General features: G+C 38.3%; 1 protein-coding gene across 2 annotated transcripts in view; it reads right to left on the minus strand.

The window, feature by feature from the left end:
- The window catches only part of NTNG1 (netrin G1), a 350,074-nt gene that overhangs the window by 303,204 nt on the left and 31,631 nt on the right, over positions 1-15,239 (minus strand). For both annotated transcript variants that reach the window (XM_072968104.1, XM_031680370.2), the window contains exon 3: positions 7,467-8,225. In XM_072968104.1, the coding sequence (XP_072824205.1) occupies positions 7,467-7,712 (246 nt within the window). In that variant the 5' untranslated portion in view covers positions 7,713-8,225. The remainder of the gene's footprint in view (positions 1-7,466; positions 8,226-15,239) is intronic.

A 15,239-nucleotide genomic window follows, 5' to 3' on the forward strand; every position in this document is an offset into this window, starting at 1 on the left:
TTACATGGTGTAATTTGCTCATCTTCGGCCTGTTGGTCCCAAAGAGGCCTCCTGACTTCACTCTACCCTAGATGCGGTCTTCCTTCTACCCCCAGAAGTCCTCTCAAGTCCAGACAAAAGAGAGAAAGGCCCACATACTGATTTAAGCCCAACACTTCTTTCCCCATGACTGACATACATGTATGTAGCCCCAACTAAATACAATATAATAAGCTCACCATCTTAAGAACACGTGCATTTACTATGGGATGTTTGGAATATGGGAGAAGAAGGGTATGTTTAATAAAGAAAACTATACTGATACATGTTTGACAAAGCATTGTAACAAACAGGAAAAAATGAAATGAAAATAATATCAAGTCATCAAGGTAGGAGAATAATTGAATATATATCCATGTAAGAGGATATTTATAGCTATCAAATCATATTTTCTAAGAATAAATGATATAAGTAAATGTTAAAACGAGAGTAGTAAATGCAAAAAGGTGAAAAATTATATGTGATATGATTCTGACTCCAATTTTGTAAAACAAAATGTATATTATATCTAAGAAGAAAGACTGGTAAGAAATATGGCAAACCAATTTCAAGGTTGAGTGTTCAGTTGTTCATCTTTTCCAAATTTTTTATTTGGAAAAATATCTTTTTAAAAGAGTCAATTAGAAATGGAAAAAAAAAATCCCTCATACATGCTTTCAGTGTCGAAGCTCAGAGTAGATTTTTGCCTCGCTCATCTCTCTTGTGAGAACATCATGATAAGCTGCCTCAATGCAGTAGCTAAATTTTTCTAGTTTTCTCTTAATTTACAGAAGAAAAGAATAAACATCTATGATAAAAGTTCTCAAGAATCAGAAAATACTCCACAAAATCAAATACTATATCCAATCAATTGATCAACTGATCAGTTAAAAATATGTTCTTACTTATTTGTTGCCTGGGAATATATGGGGATATGAGGTAGAAAAGCAACATACAGTCTCTGCTGAGCAGAGATACTCTTCATCAGAGAATACAGTACAGGATGCTGTCTCATGTATCATCTCATTTAAAGCATAGTGATCCAGATCAAGAATCTGGATACGGTTAGCACATGCAACAAATGTGTACATGAGTGTATAAATCAATAAAACACAAAGAAGTGCTAAATGGTGCAGTGTAATAGAGTGTATAGATAGGCATATATTTTACCTACATAGGTAAAAGGTCAAGAGAATGATACAAGCTGAAATTGGCAGGAAGAATATAGAGAAACCAACTTGACATTAGACCTTGAATGGGTGGAATTGGGATAAGCGGAGACTATTCCAAGCAAGAAGAATCTCTTCTATTTGTCCTGGTAGAGAAAACACATGAGATGAGGGACTTCTTGTGTGATGACTCTAGTCATCAACATCAGAGGAGCAAGACGTCAGCCTAAGACCCATCACAGCTCCAAAGCCAAGTAGAAAAAGTTCCCCCTACCACCACCAAAAGTCTACACAATATGCCTAAGAGATCCTATTTTTGCTTAGGACACTGTTTCTCACATTTTTCAAGTGATATTCCTCTAAAGCAGACAAGGTCACACACCTCTTGGGGAACTGAAGGTAGTAACTCAAAGTAGCCCACTACAAGGCAGCTATTACATTGAAATCTCATGCTCCATCTTTAAAAATCTTGCATTTGTGCATTCAGTGAAATGCTTTTCCTAATCATTGTGTAGAACTGGAGCTCCAGGTATATGAGCCATGCTTAGCTTATGCAGCTTTCTCCAGCACCTCCTCAGTTGAGAATATATATATAAAACTCATCAGGCTCTGTGATTTTTTTGCTCCTCTACCATCCTGCAGATATATCAGTCTACCATCAACCAGACCACTGGGCTGTCATTTAAATGCTGTGCCTCCATCTGCTGCACCCAGACTTTTTTCTTATCTTCTGCAGACACAGTTTAACATTAGGCCACTTGGTATATACCAAACAGTATTTTCCAAGTGGCCCTTTAAAATGCAGCAAAATAGTGTTTCACCTTTAAATTCTGAGTGCTAGTCTTACCTCTCTGGGTACACACCACTTTGTATTAATTTTTCTTAGGCCTCTACTTCCTCTGGAGGCAGGCACCACATGTTATTTGATTTTGATTCTCACTGCCTCCACCACCAACACCACCAGGTTCTGCATTCTGTATTTGCGTCACTCTGTACACAGTAGTCTGGAATAATACTTGTGCCTTAGCCCAACAGAGACAGGCCACTTGTGCACATAGAGAACACTGTCTGGAAACAATGAATGACATGAGGTGGCTCTAAGTTTTGTTAGCCCCACCATAATCCTTACCAGCTACCTCCCAAGGCCTTCCCCATAAACCATTCATGCTATGCCAATGCAGCCTCAACCCAAATCCAGTAGTCCCCTTCCAATGAGACAGCTGGCTGGTCTTAAATCCCCTAGGAATGCCATAGGGTCCCAGTGGGAAATAAGGTGAAATAAGGCTGTAAACGCTCAGATTTAAAAATCAGGTAGAGTACTCTAGACTTGATGCAATAGATAATAGAGAGCTACTATAGGCTCCTCAAAAGGGGAATACTTGATACCAGATATACCAGAAAGACTGATCTCTGTGGAACTTTATTCACTGCAAACATGAATTAAAACTTTTCTAAGAAACAAGTCTAAATAATGAACTAAATAACAACGAAGTGTTAAAAATGAAGGAACTGAAGGCTTTAAAAATTCCATTCTGGCATAATTAAGGGATAAATCAGTTCAAATGAAAGATGTCACTGTTATTAAAACTTCATTCATTTATTAAATTACGTTTCATGTGAACAGAGTGGATTTTTAAGATCATTCGATTATTATATATGTCAATGTCATATGTCATTTCCAGTTTTTGGAAAATTGATATTAATGCCTTGTCACTGAAAACGTAACTGAATTTATCAAATTAACTTCTCAAAGGCCACCTGATAGCCACCAGATGGCAACCTGAGCTGATGTCAAATCAGAAATATAAGTTATGGATAGCCCTGAGACTATGCACCACCACACACTCATCCCGCAGGGTTCCTCTAACATCATAAAACATGAAGGCTTTCTACCACTTTTGTAAATTTCATTTGAACATAATAAAATACTCTCTATCCACAATGCTTACAATAATTAAAATTTTTTTCTTAATAGGAGTCTATCTAGAAACAGCAAAATATGGAATGATCATTAATAGACCTGCTATGGTGCTTGAATAAATGCCTATCAAGAGTGCAGGCACACATTAGCAAATTTCCTAAAGAAAATCCATTTTCATTTCAAATTCTGACATTTTATTTAGAAAAATTACACCCTTTCTTTTAATTATTTCAGTAAACATAATGAGGGTATTGCTAACTACACCTCAGAGTACTTTATTTTTTCCATTTTTTAGTAATATGAGTCTACATGTAATTAAAGGCGTGCTGCATTAATGACGCCGAAGGCCTCCAAGGGAAGCATTTAATGTCCACCTCATAATATTAAGCCAAAATTACATGCACAGAAGACTTTTTAATAATCTTTGTTTCCTAATTTAGTTTTGATTGGCTCTGAAATCCATAGCTGCACTCAAGGGCTCACATTTCCACCATCATCAGCACTTCTGTGCCATAAATTGTACAAACGCCTGTGATTTCTTCCGTCTGTAGGCTTCTTTTGAAAGCTTCTGTTTAACTTATCCAGAAAATTAGCTGCAGGCCGGAGATAACTGCAGATAATTTTGCCATTTTTAAGCCACTAGGGTGTTGCATGGAGATATGACAGCTAAGTTTGTCTAAACACAAAGAACAAGTCATAGCTTTGTGTTGTCACTTCAGCTTTACACACAGGTTCAGATCATCCTATTTGCTCTTTATGCAAATTGAAACAAACTGTAGTCACTAGATGATCTGTGTTTTCTGACAAAGCTGTGCTACCTGAAGGTTTTATGTGGCTGAAGGAAGGACATGATCTATACTAACATGCTATCCCAGCCGAAAAAAAAATGCTCAACCCTCTCCTACCCTTCAGATTGTTCCTCGCTAACAAAAATAGGTTTTTTAGCCATCAACAACTTATGAGGAATATACCAAATTAAATTAAAAGGGAAATGCAAGGTCTCAATATACAGAATTCACGCATATATATGTATATGGACTTATGTATATCCGCTCTCATAAGTAGAAATGGCAGAATCTCCCATAAAACTGATGTTTAAAATGCGAATACTTATGGTACGCAACAATTTAAAATCACTAGACGTTAAAGAGTTATTAAGTAGGTTATCTAGGTTAATAAGCGGAGATCTACTTCTACAAATGGAATTATGTAGTCCTTTTTCCCTAAAATTTCATTCTAAAGTAAATGCAGCATTCAAGGATGGTCACTGCCATGTAATGATGGAAGTAACGCAAAAAGCAGCAACACAGACCCTCCATGCTTTGCCAATAACTTCAACTTTATATAAAATAAATTGGCTACGGGAATTACAGGATATTTCTCTGACCAAATGTCCCCTCGGTGCTCAGAATTCTTATAGTCACAGCTAATAAGGGTGTCACTAGCAAGGCAGGTGATTACTGAATCCATTTCGCAGCAAACATTTACATATCAGGGCTAAGCAGTGACTGTGCTTATGTGGCAGCTGCCCTGATGTAATAGGCCATAACGACTCTGAGGGAGCAGGTATGGATGCGTGTGTCAAGGAGGGGAGAACGTGAAAGTCATAACACAAATGACTTTATGGATTCCCATTAGACCTTGGACTAAGGAGCACCTAAACAGGTCTGATATGACAGCATCCTGAGACAGCTTTACAGCCTTGTGTCAGTCACCCTTACACTAAAGAGTTTTATGGAAAATCCAAAACTGCAGAGAGGAAACGTTGCTATAGTAGGTCTTCATCTTTGATTTAGTATATAGCATGCATACAATTAGCCCCATATTATGCATTTAAAGGATAGATTATTAAATCTGTTATGCCGATCATATGCACTTCAAGGAGTCCAAATTAAGCACTGATAGGTGACGTCTCCCAAACCTCATACTCTCCCTTGGAAAACCATTCTGCTCAATGACAAGCTTAAACCCATCAATGCTTGGGAACATCTGCATCACAGTAAGATGCAGCCTTTTAAAACACTGCCCTGTGAAGTTTTATATAAACATATCAAGTACACGTGACTGCACTTGAGAAAGCTGAAGGATATCATTTTAATTTTTTTTCTTTTGGTCTCTAACATCACATAGCCAGTGGACTGGTAGGAACCAGCTTGTTTAAGGACCTAAGACCATGTCCCTGTGAAAGGCAGGCACAAGAAGTTCTGTAATGTGCCCTTTCCCACTCATGACGGGAGAGAGAGGCATGCTGAAGACACCAAGCAAACCCTTCAACATGATGGACAGGAGCAGTGCTGAGCAAGCATCTCTTGCCAGAGGCTGAGATCAGGAAAGCATTCAAATCACACATTAAATTCACCACACAGGGCCTATGCAAGTACAAACAGCACACTGCAAAAGGATCTTTGCTATTTTACTCTGATCTGTAAATTATTAAACAATTCCACAAGAGTCATATTGCTACAAGTACATGCAAACCAATATGTAGCGTTAGAGTGTTCTTAGTCATACAAAGAGTTGGCCCAGAACTCATCCTCTGCTGAGGAGTGGAAAATGCACTACCTGTCACCTGAACAGCCATTTCATCTCAGATTTGCAATGAGGCCTTAAATTTGACCTTTTATGAGGGATTATTAAAGACCTTATAGAAAGCCAAAAAATGCCCCTGCTGCTTTATAGATTTATTATAGTTTTCCTGATGTGTTTGAATAAACTTCTCTTCTGGAAGTCTCTGGGTTCTAAAAGACAACTTCTTTGCAAAGCACATACCTGCTTCCCAGAGAGACGGGTCCTCTCTTTGAAATATTTAGTCTTTCTGGGCACTTTAGTCATAGTGACACCTAATAGCCAAGCTCTTTTTCTCACTCTCCACGAAATCAGGTTTAGACTATAATTCAAACCAGTCCCCAAAGGCACTTCTGAAAAATGGCAAGCCTTTAGCTTTTAGGTGAAAACACTCTTTATTGCTCAAAATTGTTCCCTGTTACAAAGCCTTTTCCACAGTGCTAGGTCTAAGATGATCTTATGCTAATTTAACTCACTGGGGACTGTGAACAGATGCTACTTTGATTAATAGTTTCACTATCCTGAAAATGCCAGGCCAGGTTCAAGATAATAAAGTCAGGTAAAAACACTATTAAAATCTGCCATACAATTATATCTGTTATGTGGAGAAAAAATAGGATCACAGTTCCTGTATCAGATAAAGACTACCTATATTAGAAAAAAAAAGCAATATAAACCAAATGGACATGCTGAATTCTTTAGCATACTGGTCTACCTCATTTTAATCACCAAACTCTTTAGTAATACCTTACAGGTATATTTTCAGCAATGTCTTTAGTAAAAATTCAACGTGTCACCACAATGTTACCTTTCCTCACAGCATTTACTTCTCCGCCCAGAAAAAGACTTCTATATGAACATTCTATAAAACATATGAAAATAAAACATATTCTATAAAACAATGAATTCTCTAACTTGGCTTATCAAAAGGATAGCATTTAAATGTGTAGGCTCCATGTCATTACTTTACAGCAAATACATTTTCAACATTCCAACATTTTCTACAGGAAACCACAACCCTTGAAAATAAGAGGCTACATAAATTATCAAATAAGACTTTTCTGGAAAAGCTTCTCATGAGGGTCTAGTCCCATCTCCCTCTGTGTTTCTCCTCTCACTGGTCTCCTAACCAAGATTTTCCAAATTATAGAGCTTTCCTAAGGTGGAGCATATAGCTCAGTGGCAGAATGAGTGCTTCACATTAGCATGCACAAGGTCCTGGGCTCAATCTCCAGTACCTCCATTAAAAAAAATTATTAAATAAATAAATAAACCTAATTATCTCCTGCTCCGCCCCCAAATTGTGAATCATAGCCCTTTCCTGATGAGGAAAATCATGATACCTACCCTAGCTTTGAACTGTGGAACTAGGGGCTGGCCTTATTTTAAATATACATATGAAGAAACCTTTGTGTTTTTAAAGCTGGCTTACCAATGGATTTTATCCTTACCATATCATATTTGGCCTGGTCACATTTCCAATCTCCAATCTAAAATTTAACATTCAGTTGGACTTGTTCTGTTATAATTTACATACAGTGCGCTTGTCTCGGAGAAACCTTTGGTTTGCAGGAACGTGGAGGTTAAGTTCCAGTGCATCAATCACACTGTGCAAACTACAATTCCAGGGAGCACAGGCCTCCACTGAGAATGAAGCTAGCCTGTCAGCACAAATCTGCCACCTGCAGATTCATCTCATGGCCCCAGTTGAGTCTTTACACTCCCCACATTTCATGCATATACAACATGCCTACACTTAACATGAAATATTCTATTCAAAAAGGTTGTCTCACCATTGCACAGAATGTCTCAGGAGGGTCTCCGCAGGTAATGTCTGGAGGATCCAGTTTCACTTTCAGATATTTTGTCATGTCCGTGGATTCCGGCTGACAGGCCATGTAATCCCAAACTTTCCCTTCTTCTGTGTAAATCTGAGTCTTACACACATCATAATGTCCCCACACCAAAGGGTAGGGCTGCATCACTGAGGACACTGTAACCCAAAGGGCATGAATGGACAGGAATCTTGACAAATACATCTCTAAATTCTTGGCAGTCTTCGTGGTAACTAAAGCAGGGTTTGCTTTTCTGTGGTATCAGTCTACTTTACATATGCATGTATGTCTATTCGTAGGTAGGTCTGTATATTTAAAAAAAAAAAAGGAAGAAGATGAGATCTCAAAGTAGATTCCGAAACTAAAAGTGGACGGTTTGGATATTGCGCGTGTTCAGGGATACTGAGGACTTTGGCAGAAGCCTAGCATACTTGTGCGTTAGGCATTAATGACTTGCAGCTTTTTCATTGTCCCAGAACGTATCTATTACACTTGGGCCTAGTTTGGTTTTTGTAAAAGATGTCCAGTAGCAGATAATGATTTAGCAAAGTGATGGCTCTCCTGGTGTACATCCGATACCCTGGGTGATCCTCGATGCTGATCGCTCACAAGCGATGCTCAGATGCACTGAGGTATCAGTATCCGAAGCAAAAGGATGAGCGTCTGTGCCCCAGTGTCTGCTTCCCATCAATCATTCTTTTCTTCTGGCAGCAACACCTTTTTAGAAACAATAAGAATAAGAGTTATTGTCCCAGAATCAATGCGTTACAAAATATACGATATGTTGACATCTGGGAGGTTTGATGCAATATAAAGCAAATTGGTGTAATATGGATAACCTTCACTCAGCTGCTTTGCTAGGATGAGCAAACCACAGAAATCATTCATATTGGAGAGAATTTCGATATGAAGGATTTAACTCTTCCATAACAAAGACAGATGTGTGTGTTCCAGGTGAGTTACAGGTTTTCGCTTCAAAAATTATATTTCCATCTTGACAAAACTGAGAGCAAGCAGCTAGATTTAAACATTTCTCATACATCGCAGTGCGAGAAAATCCTCCTGGAGAACAATGGAGGAAAAATAAGCGCTTTTATAACAATGACAAAGAAGTGACAACTACTGGAGTGCCTTTTGTCTCTTAGCAAAGAGACCCTAAAAATCTTCAAATTCCTTGTGCATTTCTTAGCCGTTGTTAGCTGGAGTGAAAACTGGCATTGTTGGCATGAGCCTGTCCCTCTGGACTTGTTCATTATATTGGAAGAATTTCACATCTTTTGTTTAGTTGCATTTAGTGATAAAGATAACTTGCCTCTCTGAAAAAAAAAAAAAAAAAACCTCAAAAATAAAACCAAAGGAGCAAATTTTCCTTTCATAAGAATCTTCTATTTTCTTACATCTTTTTATAGCCATTACATCTGCATTTGCAGTTACTTTCTGCAACAGAAGAAGAGAATTTGTCCCAAAGGCGAATATTATACACTGCTTTAAAACTAAAAGCTCTGTAGTAAAACGCACAATTTAAAATGCACATATAAAAATAGCTGAGGGTGAGTTAACAGGCCATGAAGCAGAATAACATGGCACTAATTCCAAGAGAAAATAAAAATTACTGTTTAAAAGTACTTTTGGGTTAACTTATAGCAGCCTACGTAAGTATGGGTACAAGTCATTGGAGAGTTTAACTGGCAACTTTCCCCCCTAGAAATCTGTTCAAATCTAAACAAACAATAATGTTTGAAATCCAGGTGTAAGAAAAGTATATTTGCTTAACTAGTTGGTTCTTATTGTCATAGTCCAAATAATTTTTAACTATTTTTTTAAATGCAGAAGGACAAAAACGCCTACAGTTTTAGGAAATACCATTATAGACCCTTCAGTTCACACTAAGCAGTTTAAATATGGAAGTTCACTATCCTCAAACAATCTTATAAAAGGAATTCACTATATTTAAATAATGCACCATCTTAAAATGAACTAAGCCACAGAGACTATGAAATGCCAACAGATGGTTGAATTGTGTTTCCATAGCAAAGCAATTTATAATAATTGCTTTATGGATGCAAGTGCAATTTTCATTATATTCAATTCATAAAATGTTATCATACTGCTGCAATTTGTGATATTTTCTATTAGGAAAAGTGTTGAATATTTGAGTTCCTATGAAGCAATAATTAGCAGTTTGTCTAAACATGTATAAACTACAGATTTAAATCTGCCTCTTCCTTGTAACATAAAGACTATATTGTGTTGAGTACATTTTGAAATCTTAAACTAAAAAGAAGAAAATCACAGAGAAGCATGTATTGTGGCTACGACTGCCTTCTGCTTTTTTCAGATTCATTAGTAATTTTAAGTTGGTATTTTCAGAAATATCCAACATTCTGACAATTAATAATCTGAAAGGATATTCAAATAATACAAATTTACATTTTCTAGGTGCATTTTTCAAATGCATTTACTACTTTGCTAAAACAAGAACAAACACTTCTACAGGGTGGTGAGGAGGTGGGCTTTATAGCTGAAGCAGTGTAAAGTCTACCGCACCAGAAACTGTCAGCTTCAATTCTTAGTTTCAAATACACAGCAACTTATTTATCAAGAAACATACAATGTTGAAGACCTAGAATGAAATGCTTTGAGTTTGAACTGAGTGAGCACTACAAACTAATTTTTAATATTTTTTTAAAAATATTACCTTAAGTATATACTTGAATTCTCCCTAAGATTAATTATATTTTTTAACCAATAAATGTTGTCCCTCAATCCATTTATTCTTGGCCACTGCCTTCATCCACATTTCGCCTTACCTGATTCACAAAATAAAGGATGGCCCTATATGTGTGTGTTAAAAATTTGGACACTAAGGAAATGTATGGGAACCTGTTATTATTTCCTGACACAACAGCGATCCCAATGTAACGAATTCTCATTAAAGTACACCAGAATTATAATGATGGTCATTACACAAAATTATGGACTACATCATTGATCAGATTTAGAAAACTGACAAGGAAAAATGCAGAGGAGTGCAAGACATTTGAATATTAGGCAGTTGCAGGACTGCGCGACAGACATTCTTGACAAGAAGCAGCCAATTATAGCTTAAATTTCTGGCACATAACCAGTTGTGATTAATAGTTTTCCATTACATTACAGACATATTATTAATGTATTAAAAATGTCAAGCTTTGGCAAGCACTAATATGGCATGGCTCAGTTAGTCTGCAGAATTTACATTTAATGAGCTCCCATTGACACAGAAAAAGATATTGACCACGGCATATCACAGATCAGGAACAGAGGGTCATTAAGCTGTTCTTTAACATAATTATTTGATTTCACTCCAATTTTTATGTTTGTAGCATCACTTAGAATGCATCCTTCACATCAGGATCTCCTTACTTTTCAATGCCACATACACTTCAAAGAAAATTCTCTCAATTTAAAATCAGTAAAAAATTGAATCAATGAACTTCCATAACACACAATAGAAAAGAAGCCTCTGTCTAAATCAGGAATTTTCTACTGAAGTATAATTATGAAGTTTTCAAGGAAAATTAAATGATTTAAAAATAGAATATTATTTACCCCTTAACCTCTGTTACCTAATAGCACCAGTTCCCACCTGGTTATGATTTCAACCAGGTTAAAATCTTCAATAGCTTCTTAAAAGCTAGGTCATCACAGCAAATAGCCAGGCAAACCGATATGAGGACAGTATATGACATACTTGGGGATTTAATATACTAAACCCATCCCTTCTTGCCCATAACTGAACTCACTGCCAAGTAATGTGGACTTCGAATTTGTCTCAGTTGTTCATTTCACCTAAATGTGAGCAGCTTCAGAAGAGCCCTGGGCAGCCCCAGTTCTAGTTCTTTACTCGGGGAACCTTGAGAACTCACCGTAATCTGGTAGTGCCACCATCTCTACCTGCGCACCCAAGTACTGGGAAGTCCTCTTCAATAAAAATACCCACTAATATGCTATGAGTACTCCACAGACTGCTCACTGGTGTACACACTTGTGAAGCCAATGTGAAAATATAAAATTATGCCATGCTCTCAAGTGGATAGATGTCATTGATCTGGACTAAAATGGGCTGTATAAAATGGCTTCGTGTACAAGGAGCATGTTTTTCCAGGATTCTGGAGCTAATTCCTTGCCACCTTGGGTTAACTTTGCTGACATTATTTCACAGGTCCTTTCCCTCATCAGAAAAGAAACCTCCCAACTACTACACGGAATTAATAATGATCAAAATTATAGATAATTATATTCCAAAACAACTGCCAACTTCATCAACTGAGAGGAAAGTATTGACAGTAAAGCCACTAACCCTAGCTGGCTCTGGGCATTCATTTTATTAAATAATCTCACTAGGAGGTGGGGGCGGGGCGTGGTAGTAGGCTATTTATTCCATAAACAGTCAGCTCTTCAGGGGCACCTGCAATCGGCAGCTATTGACTCATTCCTCATAGACATTAAGAATTTAATAATTACGCATGTTTCTGAATGGGAAAGAACAAAAAGAACACTGACTATAATCACATTCCATTGAGTGAGTTATATAAGCAGATAAAGACATATCCAAACTCCATAACCTATCAAAATTAGCAGCTTCCAACACTGTCATCATAAAATCGACTAGAGGAGATATTTAATATATATTGAACGCTCTTTGCATTTCTTTACTTGTTATGAAGAAAGCATTTTCTAGTCATCCTAATGGGAGACATTTGCTTCTACCCTTTTGTTAACTGTCTCTCAAAATATAATGAATTTAACATGGCCTGCAATATTATTGGCATATTCTACTCATACTTGATTTGAGTCTTAAGAGCAACTGCCTATCACAAGATTCTTAATAAAACCAAACAGCACACCTTAGTATTTGAAATATTTCCTTTCACCTAGAGAAGATTGATTAGGGAAATTAGATAGCATATATTTGGGAGGATGTTTGAGGATGGGATAATACATAAAATCATTTCAGAATCAGTTCAGCCTAGAATAAATATGCTGTTTCATTAATAGAGAATAACAAATCTTTCATTGTCAGGTAGGGAAGTTCAGAAATCCAAGGTTTCAAATACACATTTGAGAAAATCTACACCCACTTGAAGTTTTAAAACAAAACTTTGGATTCTGAAGATAAAATTATTTTTTAAAGTATGCTAAATCTCTTACTGACATATAATATAATTCATACACACACATTTTTTTCTGTCAACATATAATTGATTTTCTGCTTTGTATGAAATTTTGTTTCTTTCCAAGTGACTTATTGCTTTTGTAACTCTAAAATTCTCTCTCTAAATCTTTACAACAGTAAGAAGACATATCAACTAATTGTGTAATGGCTTAATTTTTTAACACTATTATTTGATTTTTTCCAGAATATTAATGGAGTCAAAGACAGGTATATGCACCACTTACACATATACAAAAAGAAACTGCAAAATACATTAGCCTTCTCCTTAAAAAGCTAACCTGAATCATTTTAACACACATGCCCAGTGAAAGCCGACAAAACAAAAATCTCAGTAGGAAAAACAGCTTTATATGCGTATAAAATAAACTGTTTTCTTACAAAATGTGAAGGCTACCATTTTAAATTTCACAGTGGGAAGTATCACCAAGTTAATAGCCAACTATATGGAATTTTGAATCCACTCATGTTGGTTTTTAGTGGTGAAAGAGACCTCATTTCATGGCATCCAGAAATAAGAAGGAAATATATCCCTTATGTATATAAGCTGGGACAACCTTCCGTGTGAAACACTGAGGCATTTTTTTCTTTGCAGGCTGATGTACATGCAAAGATCCAAATTTTGTCTCAAGGAAGAACTGAAAGTTACTTATCTTCCAAAAGAAACTTGGACAGTTATTGAGCTGATATTCCTTCGCTAAAGATCAAGGGTGGGAGGGGAGCAGTAAGGCATTCAAAGTAACAGTTCAAAATAGTTAATGAAACCTGGGGTTGTTAATTCCCCAAAGGTTAGAGATGCTCTTCTCTCAAGGACTAGACAAATCAGAGAAACCTTGCCCCTACTCCAAGAAGAGAATTTCTGGAAAACTTTTTCTAATGAACTTAACCATTAAGTATATCTGAACAAATGACTTTGTTGGAAGATTTTTCTGGTTTTTTTCCCCCAATTCTGTAAGATAAGAAAACTTTTAGTATTTTCAGTCATAAAATAGGGCCTTATTTCTAGAGCAAATCTACTGCCAGATACGCCATATGTTTAGTGGATTTCTGAATCTTACTCAGAATTTTCCATTCCAAAGATTGACAAACTGTTATGATAACAAGTGGCTCCATTAGCATTCCCTGGGAAGAATGGGGGAGGAAGCGGGAAACAAAAGCCTCAACTCTCTGGAAATCTATACCCAAAGCGAGGATGGAAATGCAACCTCCAACTTTTCCAAATAACGTTGCTTAAAATGCCTGCTAGGAATTTTTCTGCCTTGCCCTGTAAAATGACAGTCTCTTAAGTGGATTTCGGGGGGGGGGGGGGGCGGGGAGAAAAAAAAAAAGAAAGAAAAGAAAAGGAAAAGGAAAAAAAAAGGGAGAAAGAAAAGTCCCCGAGTGAGGTTACTAAAATAAACAGCAGAGGGCGCAGTTTCTTTTTTTATCTAAGTTCCTGTGTATGATTCACTTAATTGGTTATTTTGGGCCCAATAATATTCAGTATTATTTGTATTATATATAGATACCTACAGATCCATACAGGAGGGCAATTCAATGTCTCTAGCAAAATCCATCAACCGATTAATGCAATGCCAGTAAAGAATCTGAGAAAATATTCCAAACAGCGTTCCTACACCGTCTTTCGTCTATCACTTTTCCTTTCTCCCTAGCTGCACAACATGGGATAGTAATGCTTAATCTCACATTAATAAAAGAGATTAAAAGAAAGGAACTTCAAAAGCTCAGTGTGACCACCAACCCTACAGGGCCGGCAAGAGGGCAAGTTTTTACCCCAAGCAAGGACAATTGGCAAATGAAAGAGGGAAAAAAGAAAAAAAAAAAAAAAGGAAAGGAAAGAAAGAAAAAAAGAACCCACCAGTGCGTTGTGTGTGGTCAGGTGTGTGTGTGTGCGCGTGTGTGTGTGAGAGAGAGAGAGAGAGGGAGAGGGAGCTGTGTGTGTCTGTAAGTCCGTCGATGGAGGCACCGACCCAGGCACTGAGTACAGCACGGACACACAACCTGCCCGGGGCGCACACCAGGAAGACTTGTGCGTGGGTGTGAGTGTGCGGGGTGTGTGCTCGCAGAGGCTCCGCGCGCTGCCTCCTCAAGGCGCTTCACAAAGTTCCTCGCCCACCCGGAGCCTTCCCTCCCGCCTGTGGATTGCGCAGAGGAGGGGGGTGTCGGGGGGAGGGAGAGAGGGAGCCCGGGGGTGGGGGAGAGGGGCAAAGGCGGGACGCTCGGGTCGAAGGGAGGGGGAAGCCGGCGGCACTCACCGTGGGGCTCGTTCGCCGGGAGCCGGGCGGGAGCCCAGCCCAGCCTGGTGCGCCTCGGGCGGCGGCCGCAGCGGCGGAGCCCTGGGCGGCGCTGGGCGCGCGGAGGCTGTTCCCGCCGAGCTTCCTCGGGGCGCGGGGTGGAGCGAGAGAGCTGGGGGTGTGGACCCGGGCGCCGCCGCCCCGCCGTCGCACCCCGAAGTCCGGGCTGCGCCCGGGCCGCGGCGGGAGAGGACCCCGCGGACCCAGAGCCCCGCGCCGCCC

The sequence above is a fragment of the Vicugna pacos genome, chromosome 9, assembly GCF_048564905.1.
Source record: "Vicugna pacos chromosome 9, VicPac4, whole genome shotgun sequence".
In the NCBI taxonomy this organism is placed as follows: Eukaryota; Metazoa; Chordata; class Mammalia; order Artiodactyla; family Camelidae; genus Vicugna; species Vicugna pacos.